General features: G+C 40.4%; 1 protein-coding gene across 2 annotated transcripts in view; it reads right to left on the bottom strand.

Annotated features, from left to right (window-relative positions):
• Positions 1–6,587: 6,587 nt before the first annotated feature.
• The window catches only part of gcgrb (glucagon receptor b), a 49,396-nt gene continuing 33,652 nt past the window's right edge, over positions 6,588–22,331 (bottom strand). For both annotated transcript variants that reach the window (XM_035178600.2, XM_035178609.2), the window contains exons 2-14: positions 20,342–20,472; positions 20,106–20,202; positions 19,875–19,982; positions 17,130–17,218; positions 16,766–16,872; positions 15,669–15,813; positions 14,199–14,358; positions 13,381–13,441; positions 13,157–13,226; positions 10,799–10,887; positions 10,158–10,302; positions 9,027–9,068; positions 6,588–8,659 (exon numbers count right to left, since the gene is read on the bottom strand). In XM_035178600.2, coding sequence (XP_035034491.1) covers positions 8,258–8,659; positions 9,027–9,068; positions 10,158–10,302; positions 10,799–10,887; positions 13,157–13,226; positions 13,381–13,441; positions 14,199–14,358; positions 15,669–15,813; positions 16,766–16,872; positions 17,130–17,218; positions 19,875–19,982; positions 20,106–20,202; positions 20,342–20,395 — 1,569 coding nt within the window. In that variant the 5' untranslated portion in view covers positions 20,396–20,472 and the 3' untranslated portion in view covers positions 6,588–8,257. The remainder of the gene's footprint in view (positions 8,660–9,026; positions 9,069–10,157; positions 10,303–10,798; positions 10,888–13,156; positions 13,227–13,380; positions 13,442–14,198; positions 14,359–15,668; positions 15,814–16,765; positions 16,873–17,129; positions 17,219–19,874; positions 19,983–20,105; positions 20,203–20,341; positions 20,473–22,331) is intronic.

Here is a 22,331-nt window from a genome sequence, read left to right as displayed (position 1 = left end):
TTGTCCTATACCCACCACACAATCACTTGAAAGCACTTGAAAGCAATTCAGTATTATCCTTCCATAAAACGTTTAATTTAACTCAAAATTTTTGGTTCATTTTTTGTAGAGCTTCCCTGCTTGGTAAATAAATGTATCTGGCTCCATAGTGCTCCTCATGTCTAAATAACTAATTTTGATGGGTAGAAGAGCATTAGCAGGAAAAAACCCAACATTGACTATGATAAAATGTATGTGGAAACTGTGATTGATTCACTGGAATGAAATTCCAATCTGTGCAAGGAGCAGGAACTGTGTGGAAGGTAGGGAAATTACACCCCTGTGGCCTCAATCATTTTTTCATCATCTTCTTTGCAAGACTTCCATAAGTAGAATGGCGGGCAGAGCCTTCAGCTACCACACTCCTGAGGAACCAGCTCTCTATCTTAGTCCAGGAGGCCGACATCCTCTCCACGTAGACTGAAAACCTTTCTGTGTGTGAATGTGTACAAGCATGTGCCATGGCGGCTGACTCAAGTCGACTGACTTGCATACATCAGTTTACTGATGTCACATAAAAGGTCATTAGCAATCGGGTGTAATCACAATTTAATGCCTTTGCAGTGTAATTATACTTTCAGTGTTTTCACGCTCTCAGGTGACCTGCCACAGCTTTACCTGAACTACCGCCACATTTTCATCACATCACTCCATTTTCCACATAGTCAGACTCTCCCGTCTAAAAACATTGATGTTCTCAGTGAGGTATTGATGGTTTGATGCCATAGGGAATATTCATTCAGCTGTTTGACTTGAGACTGGCTCCTATTTACAAAGTGACAGTGAAGTATTGGCAGAGAGTGTTTGTTGGAGAGAGTCTCAAGTGTCCGAGACAGTAGCTATAATAACGAGTGGATATCATTCAAGCTGATGCAAAGCCAGACGTGACTCGATTCTGTGTGATTCATGTGCTTTCTGAAGCAGGCTCGTCCACTCACCACACGCTGTCATTTGAGTAATCAGTGGTCACATCAATCATGTGTCTTATACCGTAATGTGTTATTCTGGGCTTCTACACTCATCCCTTTCCTCACTTCTTCATTAAACTCACTGGAGTCATATGTGAAAAAGAGAAATGCAGCTCATCTCATCACACCAGGTTGTTGGAGACATGGAGAGTGTAGGTCTGATGCGAGGATACGTTGCAAGGGTCGAGGAGAAATCCTTTTAGTGGCATGAGGTGCAGCAGTGGCACTTTTCTGGCAGATGAGCCGACACGTCATTAGTGGTTATGGAAGTCAGAGCCAAGTGCAAAAAGAAATCAGCATCTATCTCTGTCTGCTTGTTTATTGCTGTTACAACTATTATAACTTAATGAGCCTTCAGTCAGTGCTTCCTGTAGCAGTCACAGGGCCGGCAGGGCTGATGTTGAGGAGGCACAGTCTGGATCTCTAGACTCAGAGCAGTCACACCACCTGCACAATGTTATACACACCACACACAGCCATTTTAGGTCCACAGCTCAAACAGGAGGCTGATAAAAGCAAATGTGTACGTTTTCATCTCTCAAAGCTTTAGTGTTGTTCCACATCTATTGAGACATATTGTAAAAATTTCACAATCTTTGCATATTCTGCTATTATAAAGGATTACAGACTTGGAAAATATAAATTTCTGGCATGTACATAGTGAACTTGTGCCAATAGACCATTATGAGAAGTGAATGGAATGCTATTGAATTCTGTACAGACAATAAACATTATTATTAATGATTCATGACATTTGTGGTCTTCTTACTTCATCTGGCACCATCAAAGCATTATCTGTTTGAGTTTAGGGCTGCTCTATACTATAGGATGACCACCGGGTGGATTTTTGACCAGATTCGCCCCTTTTGACATTCGTGGAGGCGTTCAATTCCGATTGGAGGCCAGTCTGAGCTGATTATCTGCCCAAATAATCCTGAAGTGTGAGGGATTTACAAAATAATCATAGTGCAACCGATCTGGGTAGTCAGCTCCGACTGAATACTGAGCATAAACTCACAATAGCCAATAAGAACAAGTCGACTGGGAAGTGTTGCCGAGCGGATGTTCTTATTCCCCCTTCTCAGCCATGACTTCATCCATAGTCTTTTCTCTGTTTTTGTTTTTTTTCGCTACACATGCAGCTAGCTGATGACATAGATCCTCCTCCATGTCTGTTTGTCGTCTGAAATCACGTTTGATAACGCAGAGTTTCTGTGAGATCCCAAGTCTCTGGAATCGACCACTGTGAAATCGTTTCCTACAAACATTTCAGAAAGTCAGATTTTCTTCTCTTCGTGACCATTAAGGGGAAGGACCACTGTAATTGAAGCTTTACTGTGGGAACAACATTTGATTCATATCACAAACTCTAATTGCATTGTGTTCACGAGGCGTGCTCAGATTTTTATTGAATACAGACACTCAGAGTAACACACAGCGGTGAGCAGTGTTTTTTCCTCTTCTGCTAAACCTCACCCAGTCTTCACTTGTTCTTGGACTCAAGTACTTTCCACAATAGAGCCGTCACGGCTGATTGATTTCTGCTCCTTTGTCATTGCCATGTCTTTGTTGGGAGCTGTTTTTGTCCTGTTACGAAAATAACACCTCCTGATTTTGTGTGGCGCGTGGATACAACTTCCTCTCCAGTTTTAACCCACAGGAAGTCATAGACTCAGGCGACACACACACACACACACACACACACACACACACACACACACACACACACACACACACACACACACACACACACACACACACACACACACACACACACACACACACACACACACACACAGACACACACACACACACACACACACACACGACCATGATGAAGCGGATGATTTCAAACCCAATTCTTGCCACTAAAGGTCAGGGGAATGTTGAAGAAAATTGGATTTAGCCTTCAAATAGCCTATTTATTCATTCAATACCAAATTTAATATGTTTAATCGTTTATTCTGAAATCACAGTGGACTTGAAGATGATGCTCAGTAATGATGCTCTGCTCCATCTCCTTCCAATCACAGACCCACTCTCTGCTTTCAAACCTGAAACCAGGCTGGAGATATTTATGAAACTGGGTATTTGCTGGACTCATGATGACCCTAACATAGAACTAAAATAGACCAGAATTAATTTCATAAATACCTGGAATAGACATGTCCATTTGGCTGAAGTTCAGATTAACTTTGCCTGAATAAAATAAATCCATCACACACCGAATCATCCTGAGAGTTTTGGGGAGGATGTGTGGATTTCTGACCACTGCAATATGTTTTCACTGAACCTTCATGTACATAATGTATATTCCACAATCCTCCCTGCAGACTTCACTAATGCCCATCGGGAGCATTAGCTGCTCCTGGTAGTGAGAATAATATTACAGTCCTTGAATGGATGCTGCCTGTGTGGGTAAGTACAAAATCAACAGTTTGAACCGCATTAGTGATGTCTTAGCTTGGGTTTTACAATTTTTTGCATGAGCAAGAAAAAAGCTTAGGCTTTTGCTTGTCAACAGTAAGTCAGAGCACTTTCACACCTTGTTTGGTCCGAACCTTTAGATTTTAGTACGAGTCAAAATACCAGGTGTGAAAGGTGCCCTCAAGATTCCTGTCTTGATCCAACTGAACCATGTTCCACATTGTTTGCCTTGTGAAAACCCTTTTTCAGACTCAAAACTAACCAGATCATTTGTAACAAAGACGTGAACCTTGTTTCAGAGTTTCCGGTGTGAAAACGCCCTTAGTAATTAAATACAAGCTTTCGCTCTTGACAAAACTTCTTCAGGAAACTGTGAATGAAAGGTTTTTGCAAGTTTTTGCAAAAGCAGACTTTAGAAGATAAGTATAATTATGCAGTGATACTGTCTATTCACTAATGAGTCTTTAGCTGAACATAAGACAACACTATTATTCTGTGCTGTCAGAGTTACAAGTAATGATATACAAATGTGAAACAGGTTTTCAGAAGAGTTAACAAAATGCCTAATCTGTATTTTCACTTTCAGATGATGTTACTGTTGTGATGTTATTTATGCTGGTACTTGCTTGTGCAAGAATCCCTGCACAGTCTGTCTGTCCTCAAGAATTCCCTTTGCTGCAAAGTTTTGGGAAATTTATAAAGAAAACTAATCTAAATTAAATGAACTAGATGCAAGCCAAGCTTTAAAAAATGAATTAAAAAGTGAGCCCTAAGTGTCTCTAACAATGTTGACGTCAGTGGAACAAAATACTTTCTGCACAAGTATTGATAGTTTTTATGATGAATTTAATTATCTAGACCTTCAATATCCTTAAAGTATCTGATGTTTGCTCCCAAGAGGAAACACAACAACTGGACCAACCTTCACTGGAAAAAATGAAAAATCAAATCAGTGCCATTCAGACTAACTGCACTGTGAGCCCTGTCTACAGTGAACTTGGACATAACAAGAGACCACTACTTGGCTTGAATTGATGTTGTATAAATGTCATTGGTTTTATGAATACTATGAATTTCAGATTAATCTTTTTTTTTAATGAAGTGTTGCTACAACACCTGGATCTAACTCCTGGGGGAGAAAACCTAATTATAGCATTAAGATTATAGCAGTGATCCCTTGAACTAGGAAAGAAGAAAATAGTGGAACATGGTTTGACGTGTGTCAAACCAGAGTAAAAGGTTTGTTGTTACACTTTCTGCCATTATTGTTTTTTTGTGCCTTTTTTTATTTATTTACATATTTTTTTATTTTGTGATCAATTTCGTTTTTATTTCATTTTAACTTGCAACTCCATGATTAAATCCTAGCAAACAATTTCTCATGTCTTTGTCTAAAATAACAAAAACATTTTTTTTATTGTTGGTTATAAGGTTGTTGAGACCACATTTGCTGCTTTTTTACCGTCCTGTAATGATCAGTTATATCTAACACCTTAAAAATTCTAAGGCTAAAATGCTATTTTAGTGCATTTTTTGAGCATGGGTACACTCCATTATGAAACTACTATTATAAATATTACAAATAACTCAGATTATTCTGAAAATGTGCAAAACACCCACATCTCGCACTAACGAGAGACAGATAATTTGATTTGCGGGGGCTTTTTTTATGGTCTCAAAACCTCGAATATCTTTCATATATTGTTGTGTTGTTGTGTAGTCATAACCATATTTTCTGTCGTGTCATTCAGGTTATTCCCCCTGTGAGACATTATAATCTAGTGAATATTCTCTGGTGGCTTCATCCTGCCTCTCAGACAGAGCCGCCTCCAGTTCCAGTGGTTTATATACAAGCATGATGAGGGAGGTGTTTTCACAGAGGTTCCCAGATCAATCAATCACACACACACACACACGCACACACACACACACACACACACACACACACACACACACACACACACACACACACACACACACACACACACACACACACACACACACATTATTGTACACGTGTGCTTGGCCAATCTATAATTCATCCACTGACAACTTATTACCTTCTGCACATCAAGACTGACATGAGTTTATAATTTAATGCTGCGAGATCTCCAATGGAAACACGCGTTGATTGATAACAGGTCCAGTGATCGGCTTTGCAGTCGAGCATGGTGTGGAATGACTGTGCAATGATATGCACACATGTGCACACACACAGGAGGAATTTGTTTGATTTATTCGTCTTATTTTTCAGATCATGCAGGAACATGCAGTACGAGTTTCTGCAGTGAAACCCTCCACATTATATCAGTTACTTTTTTCACTTTTATATCACAAATTTGAAGTGCAGAGCCCGTTCGAAATCTGCTTGTTTGGAATGGATTGTTTGTTTGACCTGTGTCTACTTCAGAATTATTCCTTGTCATTAGGGAGTCCTCCTCGAACAGCTCTACAATATACTGTCACTGTTTACTGTTTGTGTGCTGCTGGACATTGTGTGCAGAGCTTTTTAGAAACAGTCAATCGAGGAAAGGGAATTTAGAAAACTGTGTGTTCGTCCTGTCTGGTTTTTCTGCAATGAAGATTTATAGTCAATGAGCACTGTGTGGCTTACATGTAAATTTGAATGATTCACTTTGGTTTGAATTGTTGTAATTTTTCATACATTGCATTCCGGATATTTTAGATACAATCTTCAGACCTAAGTTCACAACTTTTCAAAATAAAAGCTCCGTAATTCTCGATTTGTGTCTGTGTCAAATTAAATGAATCAGATTATCAAAATGATCTGGCGGCGATTTTCACCACTGCTGTAGTTTGTGCGAGGAGGTAGAAGAAAACATGTTGAGCTCGGTCCACATACTGAAGGCACACTGCCCGGCCACCACGGACAGCTACAGAGAGCTGGTCACCTGTTTATTTAAGTTTTTATTTAATTGTGTGTCCAAATTGCACCAAATTTGACACTGCACTTCCTTGGGCCATTAACAATATGCTAGACATGCGTTCCACAGACAGACAGACTATTTGTGCAATTAGTAGGTAGATGCATGTCAGCTCCTGATCAGAAGACTCACTCCATACAAGCAAAAGAGTGAATGTATCTCCACCACTCGTGTCTGGTTCTCTTATTGACACAGTACATACTGACACTTTTTTATTTGCTGACAGAATTCACTTTAATTGGATCCACAGAGACACATGAGACACAACAATGTGGCTTTTTATATAAAACCTTTCGCGTTCACGCTTTAATAACAGTTTAAATAAAAGGAGAGAGGCACAATCAGGTTCTGCAAAAAAACCTCTCGTCTTTTCTCAAGGTAATTAGTCATGTTCAATTTCAACGTTGAGTCACCTGGACTGCGAGCAAAAACACAGAACAATGAATCCCTCCACCCATCCCCCTCTCTGTCTTTATAGTATTCACTTTTGATTCATATTTACATTATACAGTGCACTCTGCTACGCTTCAAACAACATTTGTTTTCCGTGCTTGATCTAGAACTTTATCAGGAATTCGTGAAAATCCTTGTTCGGCTCCATTGTGATTTCAAATCGATTGACAATTCAATCAAGTCCATTTCTTCACTGAATATGAATTTCCTAAACCTAATTTATCTTGTTTCCTGAAATGAAACTAATGAAAGTGGCGCCGTGAGGCACATTTTTAGTCATGAAATACAAAACAGCAACTGTTCCTCCATTGGCAATGTGGTGCTCTTTTCAACACAGAATATTCACATTATGTTGTGAAATGTAACATGTTCACTTTAAAAAGGACTCCTCTCATCCGTGCATATTGTATTCTGTGCAAAAGAAAAAGTAATTTTCTACCTTTGCCTCCATTTCTAAACAATACTGAATACCTGGCTAAATGGGCACCTGCAGGGATGGTGACTGGAGCCAGATGATGATGATGATGATGATGATGATGATGATGATGATGATGATGATGATGATGATGATGATGATGATCCAACTTTCCGAGTCTGTGCGAATAACATTTTTAAATCAAGTCTCATCACTGGGCGACTCCAGTATACATACAGTTAAACACATTGTTTAAGTGTTACATATTTCTCCATTGGTCGTATACATTCAGACAGGAGTTTAAACCTGTTTAAAAAAGAAGAATAGCTCTGAAACAAAATAATAAAGAATGGATTTAACGCTTCGCTCAATTCACGTGAAATGCACAGTATTGTACAATAATTATTTTCTTGTAGGCTTTAAGCTAAATATCAGAGCACAGTCTTGAGGATGACAGCGTCCGTCCCCTATGACGCTGATGGCAAACACTGTGTAATAGTAGTCAGTGGTCCCCAGTGATTAGCTCACTCCTGTCTTTATTACGGTGTCGAGGCATCAGGATTTAAACTGTCGTCCACATTTGGGCTCATAAAACCAGAAAAGAAAAAATAAGACAAAACAAAAAATATTTTTTTTGGGAAAGTACCACAAGCGTGTGTTGCTGCAAACAGTTAGACAACACAAGCATGATTCACAATGGCAACAACAGCACAGATGGAAAGATTTGGACAAGGTCGGAGTCAAAGGGCCGAAATGAAATCATACAAACACACACATACACACACACACACACTGTAACATCACAGAGCAAAATTATTCCTGATGTTTGAAGTCATCGATTGTTTTTTTGCTCATGGTCCTAAAACCAATAAATATGAATTGGCAGCCGGGCAGGTGAAAACATATTTCCTGTAGCATTATGCAGATATTAACCTCCTGATCCCCGTGGGTCACTTCCTAATTCTCCTCCTCAGCACAATCAGTGTGATTTCTCTGACGTCTGCTTGTTCTCAGACATTGGTCTCCTCTCCTTTCAGAGGGTACAGGTGGCAGTGCGCCCTCTCTTCCAGGCACACGTCCTCTGTGGTGGTGCTACCATGGCTGCAGAGGCCTCGGCGTGGCGGGAAAGAGAACTGCAGGGAGTGTTTGCCCTTGGCGGACCGGCCCTTCCCTGTCCCGTTACTGTAGGAAACGACCAGCCGGCGGTTTTCCTCCTGTGCGATGGCGCACGATGGGCGTCTGATGGTATTGTTAAGGCGGAGTGAGTCGCCGCTGGGGTCATCAGGCAGATTGCCAGCAGCGATGCTGCCACTCTTGACGTGGGGCGTGTGGCTGTGGGTGTGGCGGTACTCCTCGTCAATGTCCTTACCCAGCTTCCACCTCTTCCACTTTTTTAGCATCTCAGACTGCACCTGAGGGATTATGGGACGGCAAAGAGAGTAGAGGGCGGACAGACACATGCAGGTATATGATGAAGATTAATAAGAGCACAGAGCACTTTATTAGATGGACGTCTCCTGCCAAAGAATACATTTAATAATATTGAGATTAGCAAATGGACGATGTTCTGTCCATCCCACTTTGTAGACAAAAGAATAAAGTGGGGCTTGAGCAAAGATGGAGCTTTTAAGTTATACAAGACGGATAAAAGCCAGCAACAGGAACACTGAGGATGACAAATTTATAATTTGCCTTCATTACAAAAGGAAAGGAAGGAAGTGCAGCTATAGCGGAGATTAAATTAAGACGGTGCTTGACATGCAAGCACATCTTTCCCACCTCCTTGTTGACGAAGCAGTAGAGAATGGCGACCAGCAGGCCCTGCAATGGAAAGTGGACTTTTAGTATTTTATCTATATTAGATACTAAACAACAAACCAGCTGTTTTTTGATCTTTTTGATATTATATATATATATATATATATATATATATATATATATATGTGAACACTGAAATGTAATGAGTTCCAAGACACCTTCAAAATTTGAAGAAATTCCCTAAAGGCGGACTTGAGATACTATTCAAGAGGCCAAAAACATGTACTGTGAGGCATGCTAGCCTTGACCTTTAACCCCCCCAACTTCCAATCAGGTCATCCTTGAGTCCAAGTGAATGTTTGTGCCAGATGTAATGACATTTTCTATTCCTGATATATCGTGTTCACAAGAACTCGAGATGACCTTGATCTTTGACCTAAGACCACCTAATGCTAATCAGTTCATCCAGGAGTGAACATTTGTAGCAAATTTGAAGACATTTCTTCAAGGAGTTTTTGAAGTATTGTGTTCGCAAGACAACAAATGCTTAGTGAGGTCACAGCGAACTTGAATTTTGTTCATTGTTGATACCAAGTGAACGTTACCACATTTTGCCACAGATACATAATAAACTAAAGTGTGTGTGTGTGTGTGTGTGTGTGTGTGTGTGTGTGTGTGTGTGTGTGTGTGTGTGTGTGTGTGTGTGTGTGTGTGTGTGTGTGTGTGTGTGATACACTGAGGAAAACAATGCATAACTAAGCCAGGGATGGAAGACGATGTCTGGCCAGTGTCACACTTTTCAAGAAATCAGCTTTGCAAAGATGGAAATTAATTAAAATGATTGCCGGTCTTCTATGGTACACAATACATTCTGGATGTAAACAGAACTGTGGTTTAATTTGAAAGTGGTGAAACATTTTGCAGTCAAACTCCAGTAAATTGACTGAACACATAAATGAAAAAATAGCCAAACACCCAGTTTTATTATAATCAAAGTTTTCTGAAAGTACACACACATTAAAGAAACAAGTCCCCTAAGATTCATCTTCTACATCCCAAAAAGATTTTAAAAAAAGACACATGGAAACATATTTATGTTCAATATTTTATGAAATGGAAGTGTGTTAGGTTTCCTGTAAAGTCGACTCTCACCTGGAAGGAGTTGAACAGGAGGTCACAGAACAGACGAATGAGACGCAGCATGGAGCCTTTGGGAACCGACTCGTCGATGACGAAGGTGAAGAGGATGGCGTGAATCCCAAGCAGGGGGATGAGAGTCAGAGTGGACTTTGCAAGTCTGGAACCGAGAAAGAAAATGAGGAACAGTTGCAAAGATTATATTACAAGAAACTACAACGGTCAGCTGCTACTCATTTTACCAACGTACGACCTTCATCCTATTGACTCATTGTCATCGAGGTGATTTGAGAATTTACAGTATTTAATGATTACAAAACTTTAAGTGGTATTAACATATATATGAAGATTATGTTCTTCAGTACAATAATTCTGAAATGAAAAGTGGTAAAATGTTAATTTCCAAGATTTTAAAGCAGCTGTAATCAGTGTTCCAATAAAAGATTCAATAAAAAATCCATAAATAGTGATTAACTACCACCTTCTCTTCAGGGCTGCAGAATATTGCATTTTTTCTGTTGATGTTCTGGCTTTGTCGTGGTTCAGACTCACCGTTCTCATCGAGCACCATTTGCACTGTACACCACCTGCCTGGCAAAAATCTCCATTCCCCTTCCCCCCCGCCTGTTTTTAGAAATCGGACGGAGTTCTCTCACCTGAACTTGTAGTCAGTGTATCTCATCTGATGAGCTCTGAGTTTAGACATCAGGATCTTTATGATGCGGATGAAAATGAAGAAGTTGATCTATAATAAGAAGAGAAGAGAATTTTAAGTGGAGGCAGTCATGTGAGCAAAATATGTTTAAGCGATGTTTAGATGATATAATGTGTGTGAGTGTGTGTGTGAGGGAGCGAGAGAGAGAGAGAGAGAGAGACTGCCTAAAATGCCCATAACTGGACTGTCATTTAGTAAATCCCAAGTCTTTTTGTGGTCTGTGGGATTTGACCTGGCCCTACACACACACACACACACACACACACACACACACACACACACACACACACACACACACACACACATCCATCGGGACAAAATGCACATTTTACCAAACTTGGAGCGCTTTAAACATGAGTGCTGTAATAATTAATGTTCTCTGTCATCATAGGGGGTTCTGCACTTGATCACAATGTGTGTGAGACTGCAAGCAAACACAGCTTATTGAGGTGTGTGTGTGTGTGTGAAGACTAGTTGAACTGCAGGGTTGTGTTAGGGATTGTTGTAGGATGACATAGGACATCACATCTGTTACACAACCATGCGACAACTGTTTCAACTGTTACAATAAAGAGAGATTTTCCACACAGTGTGTACACCACTGCACGACTTAGTGTAGGAACTGTGCAGGCTCCTTACTATATTTTTAGTGAGGTTACAATGGTCCTGACTGTTACTCTTAATATGCACTTGTATGCTTATAAGTGTGTCTCTATGGGAACAAGAGGCAGGAAACACAAGAGGAAGTCTACAACTTGATCCCCTGTGTGTACGTGTGTGTGTGTGTGTGTGTGTGTGTGTGTGTGTGTGTGTGTGTGTGTGTGAAAGTGGGGGGCAAATCTATATAAACTAATATCAATTTTCACATGTCAAGCTTCCAATTTAGAATGGGGAATGTTGAAATAAAAAGAATGAATATGTATTATTATGAATTAATATTAATTTTGTGAATTAATGTTATAATGAGCCACAATTAGATTCTCACTGTAATAAAGTGTGCAACTTTTACCAACGTTTTTTGGAGAGATACAGGGTTGTGAGATGGTTAAATTAGACTGAACAATAGTTTTAATAGTTTTTTTGTTAAATGAGATTGTTATTATATTTTTATTAATTTTTTTGAGCAAATGTGCTAATGAAACAATTTGTAAAACTTGTGGTTACTCCTTGTAAAGTGAAAAAGAACAAAGTGAAAATAATAGTTTACAAACGAAAATCATCTTTTTTCCATTTAGACCTGAACATGTTTGCATGAAACATGAAACAGATTTGAAAATCTTCTCTCTGGATGAGCGTGTGAAAAAATGTTTGATTCATTTCAAACTCAGATGTTAAGGATCAGTCTGTATCGTTTTTGTGCAGATTTCTAAGAGTCTGCCATTTATTACTTCTTGTGAGTCCACAAACACCTTCAGCTCTCAGCTCATTCTATATTTCGTCTCCAGTGTCTGCGGCGTTTTCATCTGCAACATGTTGGAATATTTCAACACTTTACAGCTCGGCTGCAACGACGAGGCCAGCACTACAAATACAACTGTCAAACATTAGCTACTTCCTGTGTCACCAGCATCAGGTTGGGATTTCCCTGTTCAAGCACATCTCTCAATTTTAAAAGTAAATCTGAAATCACGGCACAGCTGTTGTCTTAAACTTATGATGAATTTGTCGCAATGTCACAGGCAGGAACAACATTTTCACAAAATATCTGGACTTCAGTTTACTTTGGTCGGCACTTGCTGTTTTTTAACATGCATTTTCATTAAATGTGTTATATTAATAAATTGTTTGATTGATCATCAATCAATTCATTCATTGATGATACTGTGACAGAGTAATTGGACATTATATTATATGCACAGAGGCTGCAGTGAATCTCATGTCACATTCCTTCTTCCTCAACGCTTTGCTGAAGAATGAATGAATTGTTACTACACAACATTAGACCCATTAGAGGCTGCACTTGACAGCAGAGAGCAATGTTCTGTCAATGGTTTTAGTGTGGTGAGATCATAATGGTACTGATATCAAAGAATAAATGTCAGGAATTTGTCACATTACTTAAAGAGAAAGAAAAATAGTGTTCTTATGTGTTTATTTGACCCTCTAGCCCAAGCTGCCTGCTCTATGTACTCACATATTCACATCATCTGCCAAGACACAAGTGGTGAATGTCAGCGGCTGTGTGCGCGCGTGTGTGTGTTGTGTGTGTGTGTCCCTGGACATCTTTGTCTGAATTTCTTACATCATTTTGTTCAATTACAAAAATGCCAGACAGAGAATAAGGGGACATGAGACTTACCAGATAAGCAAACAGTATAGGAGAGCGGATGATCCACCAATATCCCATGTTAATATTCCTCTCCCAGCACCTACACACACACACACGATTTTTAGTTATTATTACAATTAAGATATTCTGGCTGTATCCAAAGAGTCTTCACATATTCATACACAGGAGTATTAGAAGAAAGGAACTCAAAAGGAAAGACCATTAGACGTTACTAGGAAGTGGATTAAACTTACTCCTCGTTCTCATACAGATATTTCACTGTGATCCAAGGACACACGAAGATGAGCGGTGCACCTGAGAACGAGGGAGGAAACCCGAGTTAACAGAGAGCATGGATATGTAGACTGGAGGTGATGTCAAAGGCCAGTGGCAGAGGGCATAATGTTTTTGTGTTGTCCGTCCATTCATCTGTTCATCAGTCCCATTCTTATGATCAAAATATCTAAAACATACTTTGGTCAAATATTCAGTTGGACTAACGGAAGAACTGATGAGATTACGGTGGTGGAAGGTCAAATGAACTGTGACCACAAAACAGGTTTTGGGTACAAACGTTTACTTGGAGTCATTGATGAACTGATTTTATTTTGGTGGTCGAGGGCCAAAGGTCACTGTGACCTCAAAAGCTCTTCTACCTCGTGGATGCGTCATCTTAAGATCACCTCGAGATAATTTTTTTCAAATTCAGCTCAAATGTTCACTTAGACAGATTAAGTGATTAGATTTGATGTAGACTGAAGCTGCACTGGTCGGAAGAAACAACAACCGTAGGCTGGACAAACTACTTTTTCTAATAATTTGAAACCATTTTCAAAATTTTAGAGACTGCAACTACATCTTTGTTGTGTTGTTGTCTGTAGCAGTACAACAACAATAAAGAATCTTACACATCTTACTTGATACTTTCTGTTGTTGATGACTGTGTCATTGTTAACACCTGATCTGTCAGGGCACTGTTCGTTGACCTGTCTCTCAGAATCTGTGTTGTGTATTTCAGGAGAGCTACATGATGATTTCCTGTCACTGTGAGTGGAGGAGTGTTGGCTCTTACCCCAGCCGATGGCCAGATAAATGAAGAAATACTTCCTCTCGCTGAACACTGTGATGACCAGCAGGCTGTGCAGGTATATGCCCTCCACCAGCAGCCAATAGTTGTTGGCCATCACGCTGTACTGCATCATCACCATGGCACCACGGCACCACATCACAGCCTGACGTGCACACAGGACAGGGACGGTGTGAAATAGAAATTAAGATAAGGTGCAAAAGCAGAAGAGGTCACTTTCAGTCAGAGCTTCACACAGGACTGACAAACACTAGAACAGTTCAGAGGTCAAGGTCAGCTGTCCTCAACACAAACTACTCAAATCTGCCTGTCTGCTATCCTTCCCAACATGAGTTGCAACATAAATGTAAACACAGAATCAATATTTTTTACGCCTCAGCACAAAAAAACATCAGTAATCAGTACATTATTTATTGTCTCCTCGAAGGAGGTTATTTTTACATCGGTTTGTTAACAGGATAAAACAAAAGCCACTGGACAGTTAATTCTGAACTTGGTGGAAGGAGGTCAGGGAAGAAGCCGAAACATTTTGTTGCGACTCAAGATCACATCTTTAACATTGTGTTATTGATCATTTCTCATAGAATCATTTTTGAATGGTGATGAAAAATATACAGACATATTTAGGGGGTTGACATCTATGAGTATTTGCTATTTCTTTCCAAATAACAATCTGGAACATATGGATTTAAATGTGGTTTCATAAGCTTTTTTCAGCTGTTGTATGGACACATTAGGGCTGGAAAACCTGTAACTTCTACCAGTATGTAGCTGCAAAATGTAATGTGGCCTTAGCTGTAAGGCTTGTTGTAAAATAATGGGACTGTTGGGCCTTGGTGGAAGTAAGTGCTCTACTGAGTCCAATGGTAGTTCCTTATTCGCATACATGTGGACTGGTGCAGACACATTGTTGTTTTGTTTCAATTTATATGACATGTATGTCTATTTAATGCAAATGCAAAAAAAATTGTGTGTTTGAGATTTTTCCTTCATCCTTGGCATCAAAACTTTCAATCTCACGTGTTTTCAGTAACTTTAGCTCTTGTTAATGATACAGTTTGTGTCATTTCAAGCCATTCAAAGGATTCATTTCCAGCACATCACACCTTATTGGGAATGAAATAACATTTTCCCATTCTTTCTCAAAAAATAGCGTCTGGTAGAAAAGTTAGACACAATAAATCCCCAACGGGAGAGTAATATATGCATTAATATCAGAGTATGTGAAATGGTTTCTGTATGTAGGCTATATGTGGTGCCACCCCCTCTCTCTGTCGCTATATGCTACATTTGGATTTTTGTTCAAGGGACATTCAGTTTGTTCGAGAGCAAGGAAGTGAAATTAAAGAATTAGGGCCGTACATGTAACTCAGTTTAACATTTGAACCTATAAAATGTCTTGCAAACAGGATGAGCGCGACTCATATCGGCGTTTGCTCTGACTGGTATGCTGACCCAAGCATGTGTCCGCGTGTCGCTGTGGCTCCTGGGGTCCAGAGTGAGGGTGAGCAGGGCGTCTTTCACCAGGATGGACATGGCTCTCAGGATGAAGGAGGCAAACAGGTTCATGTGGATGTTGTTCCTCATACAGTGGAGCTTCCTGCAGCAGAGGAGTCACAGTGTGTGATGGCTTTGATTTGAATTTTACATGTTGTGTTCACTGATTTGTTCTTTCCCTCCCTCTTACCACATGTGTCCTTCCTTCCTTCCTTCCTTCCTTCCTTCCTTCCTTCCTTCCTTCCTTCCTTCCTTCCTTCCTTCCTTCCTTCCTTCCTTCCTTCCTTCAATCAATAGCTGTGTCCCAATTCAGGGGAAAGAGATTGCATGTGAATACTGAATGAGTCCCACTGGTGGGACTAGGCTGTCCCATTTCGAATTCTCCTTCAAATGCTGCAAAGGATCCAACTGGTGGATCCTTCTCAGGCCAGCCTATCCAAGGACTCATTTAGCTCAGGTGACAAACTGTGTTTCAAAGAGATAAAGGCAGTGGCAAGTAATGGGACCATAACATCTGATTCTTACGCTTGAATATATGTATCAGGCTTCAACTCAACTGAACAGCAAACGGTACATAAGTTAAAAAACCAAGGGGCTTTCAAACTTTCTGGTCCTGTTCAACTACAACTCTGTTGCTAGGCGACAGCGGTGAGGGCGGAACAAGCTGGAGACGCAGATCACAGAAATCCTTCGTAGACCAGACTTGTTCGGTTCGGCCTTTGAGGCCTACGTGGCCCCTGAATTGGGACACAGCTCATTCATTGTTAAATTTGTCCCTCTTTTGTTCTTTCCCTCATCATTGTCCTACTTCTGTCTTTCCCTCTCTTGTTCCTTTCATCCTTCCTTACTTAAGTTATCGTTCTCTCCTTTCATTCATTGCTTCATTTTTTTTCTTTCTGTGACCTACTTCCGACTGTCATCTCCTTCCATCCTGACCCTTACCTGTCTTTCCTTGGTTCCCTCTTTTCTTTCTCTCATACTTGCCCTCCCTATTCAATCCTTTCCTTTTTCTTTTCATTAATCCTTCCCTTCTTTCCTCTTCGTACATGTTCTACCTGAAGGTGATGAGGATTCCCAGTGCCAGTAGCAGAGCTCCCAGGGAGAGAGAATAGCCCACTGTGTACATGATCCGTAACTGACTAAGGATGCGTCCATACTGCTGCTGCAAAACCAACACACACACACACACACAGTAGATTATATTTGGCAAAAAAAAAGGTGAAAAAACGAGGTCCTATTTGAACAGATGGGAGGACGTTCACACACTGAGTCATTTCACATCTTGTCATGTTAAACTGTCAAGTCAGTGAGAGTCACATTATTGTTGAGCCTTCTGCCACTGCTAGCAGCTTCATTCATGGTAACAGTGATTTACATCTTCATACACACACACACACACTGTACTGTGTACACACACACCTCACCGGGGTCGTCCTCACATTCGCTGGTATTCTTCTTTGCCCACTGACCGTCTTCTCTGCAGACTCTGTACACCAGACCCTGCTGAACTGTTCACACACAGACACACACACACATCGTTAGAAAGTACACTTTCCCATGACTGAGTTTAAGGGCATTATTGACGTCAAATTTGGGGGGTTGCATTAGAGTCATTATTTTATGACAATAAAGTTATTTCAAGAATTAAGTAGTAATTTAATTATAAAAACTGGTAGAACATTTCCAGAATAAAGTAATAATTAAATTAGAAAACATGTCATAACATTTCAAGAGTAGAGTTTAATTTAAATTTGTTTATCCTCCTAAAATAGTATCACATGTTAACTCTCATAATATTATGACTTTATCCTGGTAATATTATGAATTAATCCTTGTAAAATGATCATAATATTATCAACCTATTCTCAAAATCTCCCAAAATGTTTTCCCCTTTAAAATGGCCCCTTAAAAAAACAAAACATATATGACTAGCTTTGCTGCATCTGAAACAACAAAAAAAAAAGATATGAGTTGCAGATAAAACGTACCTGTTGAAATCTATTTCCCCATATAAATTGTTCTGTGGTCGAAACCGTTCACGGCACGAAGATGACACAAAGATGAAATCATAAATGCTGAAATCCGACCTGAAATTTTCACAAACGGACGAAACTCCCTCTGTTCAAAAATACTAATAGAAATGAAATTTGGTGGAACAGAGGCAAACACTGAGAAACTGTGTTGGACATCATCTCTTTCCAATCGATGGAGATGGAGAGACTCCTGCCAGCTCACACAGGACGTAACAGAGACAAGCTCCACTTACCACCTATTGACAGCCTCCCGGATCAAACCTGAACATGAAAATGATCAATCAACACAAAAGAGCAACATATAATCAGATCTGGACTCTTCATGCTGTGAACAACATAAGACTTCACGCCAAGGGCAAATGACAAATGGCTCCACAGGACACATGTTCACGCTGCCGCCTGAGACACAGCGTGAAGCCAGCAAACCTAACATGTGGCCTTCCTATCCAATTAATACTCCATCCACTCTATGACTAAACCCACTGCAAACTTTCTGAATCCACGGTTCACCCAACACATTCCTGGCTTCTTTCATCCCTCTGAATGACAAGGACATGTAATGATCAGCGTTTCCTTTGCAAAGCATTCTCCATTCGCTCTAAAGGAGCACGTAATCACATCACTGTATCCTTGCAGTTTTCATTCAATGAGTAGGACCAGGTCTAACAAGTCAGAAAAACGTCTCGTTCAGCTGCACGAACTCTAGCATGAAAAGGGAAATATTTTATATGTTTCGGAGCAACAAGTGGAAAGAATCGACCAACATCATACCCTCAATAAAAAAAACTATATCAAGTCATGTGTCAAAAAATACAGACATCATTGTGTGTTTGTCAGAAGATGACAAGGCCACAAAGACAAGGCGAAAAAATTGCAGTCAAAGAAAATCTTTCTATGGTCACACAGTGGACTGAAAGTTAATACTACAGGACTGAAAAGGAAAAGTGCAAAAGACCGTGGTGTAACCTTTAACCAGAGCTGTCACTCAGCTGAAAGGTCAGGAAATCACCAAACAGTTGATTTTGCTGATTCTCTTGGAGGTCATATTAAAGAGACTGTTTGTTTATTGGATTTCCTCACTGTGAAAACACTTTAAAGCTAAAGCTGCCAGTCAACATATGGACGTGCTCCTGGTCTCAGCTGTGTCTCAATTCACAAAATCGACTGTGTCCTTTTTATCCCTGAGCAATGAATGCTCCAATGTGTGGATTATTTTCAGACCAACCTGAAAGATCTTTTTAGGTCTTCCTGTAGTCATTGCACTTTTGTGAACTGTTTTTCAAACCGATAATGGCGGTGACAAGCGACAAGACCAAACCGTCTGATGCTTGTGCCCCTTGCTGGGAAGTGTCCCCCTCCAAATGGAGCCAGGGGTGGGGCTAGAAAATCTTCCCCTAGGAATTGGGACAGCACTCGCTACGTTATCAGCGGTCAACCAACGTTATTACAGTGGCAAACAATATCAACTAACTCTATTACATTAACAACAGCTATCAACCAACATTATAACAGTGACACATCTGACAACTGCAGGACAGACGGGACAGATCTATTGATCATTACACACGTCAGTCCGCGTGTTGACATCGGTTATTTCAATGTAACGTTGGTCCTGTCCATAGAAACTTCTGCTTCGCACTGAAAACGTTCCAACATGAGCAGGGACGTTTGCAAAATGGATGAATTGGGACGGGCAAGTAGTATGTAAGTAAGACAGGCTAGTGACAGAAAAAAGCAAATCCTCGGTTGACTAGACCGTCTCATTTTGGTTCAGCCTTTGTGTCCTCAAAGAAGGTGGCCCCTGAATTGGGACACAGCTAAAGATTTTAACCTAGTATTAGCTGCTCGAAGATGTTGCTGTGAGAGGGTTATAACAATATTATATTTAGAAGCTAAATGCTACAAAAATGTTAACAGCAGAGTCAGGTGATTATTCCCTGTGTCACTACAAGTAACACCATGTACATTACATATAACCATTTGAACCATTTCTTAATATTATTAATACAGCAAAATATGATGTGTATATGTTGCATGATTGTGTAATCACAGTATTCCTCTCTTCTGTTTTGCATGTAGGCAGATAAATAAACAACCCCCCCGTTGTGACTGCACACACTCACAAACAGACCTTTACGGTGCCATGGCAGGAACCATGGGCAGGAGACATTGACAGTGGTTCCTGGGAGTCCATCAGGCCAGCAGGCGTACAGGTCGAATGTCCTGTTACACACCAGCCCTGCAGTGGAGAGCACATCCGTGAAATACGTGCTGAAGGCTCGCTGTAGGTCACACTCACTTCACTCTCCTGCGTGCAGATGTCATGCAGACATGAGCTCACGCTGGGGGGAGAGGGGCTCACCTGTGGCGGGGGGCGTGGTGTTGAGGTAGTCCAGGCACTGGTTCCTGTAGCTGCTCCACTTCTCTTTCACAAGCTCCAAGGAGTTAGTAGAGGAAACCTGCAGGAAGTCAAAACTGTCTGAAGCTTCGTGTCTGATTTCAGCTCCTGCTTTGGATTCATAGACTGTCGGTGCGTGTAATGAATCGAGAGCACATCCCAGGCTGTGTGTGGATGTGTGACAGAGAGACAGGCCGTACCTTAGTGCAGCTGCAGAGCATCAGCAAGGCCAAGGGGAGACACACCTGGGACATCCCACTGATGCTGGGAGGATGGCGGTCGGGGGGGACCAGAATTTAGAGGAGGCCCAACACATGAGGCAGCCTCGGCCCTATCTCGCACACACACAATATGGGGAAGCTTGTTAGCAGGAGACAGCATGTGTGTGTGTGTGTGTGTGTGTGTGTGTGTGTGTGTGTGTGTGTGTGTCTGTTGGGTGTCTGTTTCACCTTCAACTGAAAGAGAGATGGAGTGAAATAATGAAGATGTCAATGAACAGGATTTTTTTTTTTCACTGCTGTCGGATAAAAACCATGAACCTCCACATTGTCAGTTATGCACAAACCCAATCAAACAGGAACTAACACTCTTGTTTTAAGCTTAACCGCTGTTCATTTGTCAGTTGATTGGTCTCATTAACCAAAAATCACATGTATTCCTCATTATATAGAAAACCTAATATAAGTGAAAATCACCAGTTTACAGAGTTTCACACACAACACTGAGATAAACAATGTCTACAATAATGTTTCTTTTTCTGCACATTTCTCTACACAGCTTCCACAGTTTTAAATTAAGAGTAAATGCCATAAATATTACTTGTATTAAAAATATTCAATCGCTAACTGGTCTTGGATGTTAAATTACATTCAATTAAATACACATCCTATTGCTGATTGTATGCATTTGTATCTGTGTTGAATAAAAACATTATTAGACCATATTAGAATTTTGTGATCTGACAGTGTTTGGCAACCTTTGCTGCCAAGCTTTTTACTGTTGTTTTCACAGTGTATACATTCATTGTATGGTTGCCACACAAACGATGAGATTGGAAAGTGGAGAGAAGTGGGTCAGAGAATGGCGTGGTGCCTTCAAGGAGAAATAGAGATTTCCCCATAGGAACAGACTCCTGCTGGCATATTGGCATGTGTGTAAGTGTTTTTTGCAGCCGGGGCTTTTCCTGCGGTGTCATCTTCACCCACGCAGATGGAGAACAAAACGAAATCTGAAACGTTTCTGCAAAAAACACCTTGACCGTGGAAACATTTTTGGCTAAAACGTTTCAAATTCCATTCTGTTCCAGTCTCTGTGCTTCTGCTGAAGAGCTTTCACATGTGTTTCTGTTCGTGTGTGTATTTGTGTCCATTATAGTGAATTGCTGTCACCATCATACATCTAAGCCCAACAACCATACCCTGACATGACAACAATAAAATGAGCTGGTGCAGAGTTTTCTTCCTGTAACAGACCTTTTTTCTATCTGGAGGTGTCACAGTAATAACTTTCCTCTTTACGGCCACATGTAGCTCTCATCAGCTGAGTGTTCACTCAGAAAGAGAACAGTTTTTATTTTGAGAGATTACTGTACCACTGTTTATGATGAAATACATAGATGATTTCACCAGTGTATGTAATACAGTATCGCTCCTTATCAAGGCAACTATGGACTCATATAATTAATAAAATGGTTTAACTCTGCTTCCCTGTCCCCTGATGGTTTTTGCTGTTCTCATCCCATTGATTCACAGTTTAATGAGTCTCTATATTTTAGATTATTCCTCTATGTTTTTCTCACTGCCAGCAAATCCCATGAAAAGACATAAAGCAGCAATGTAATCCTCCGACTAAGTATTGTCTGTGCCCCTATATCTGGGTATATCTTATTTCTCTATATGTGCCGTGCAGCACCATTATAAAAACACACATCAGTGAGACGCCCTGTTGCAAGGAAGACATGTTCTTTTACCATGGGCATGAATCACCGCCACACACACACTCTCCTGCTGCTGTAATTAATCATTGTAGCACCAAATGTGTACTAATCCACATACAAACTCATATTCTTTTTACTCTGATATCCCATCAAATGTATTTTGACCCAACGTGTGTTTCAGGGGTGTATCAGAGGTTGGTTTTTTTTCAGCAGCATGTTTCTATTTTTTTTAATTTACCCACAACACTGCGCAG

This window comes from Hippoglossus stenolepis, chromosome 2 (assembly GCF_022539355.2).
Source record: "Hippoglossus stenolepis isolate QCI-W04-F060 chromosome 2, HSTE1.2, whole genome shotgun sequence".
Lineage (NCBI taxonomy): Eukaryota > Metazoa > Chordata > Actinopteri > Pleuronectiformes > Pleuronectidae > Hippoglossus > Hippoglossus stenolepis.
This window is presented reverse-complemented; position numbering and strand designations above follow the sequence as displayed.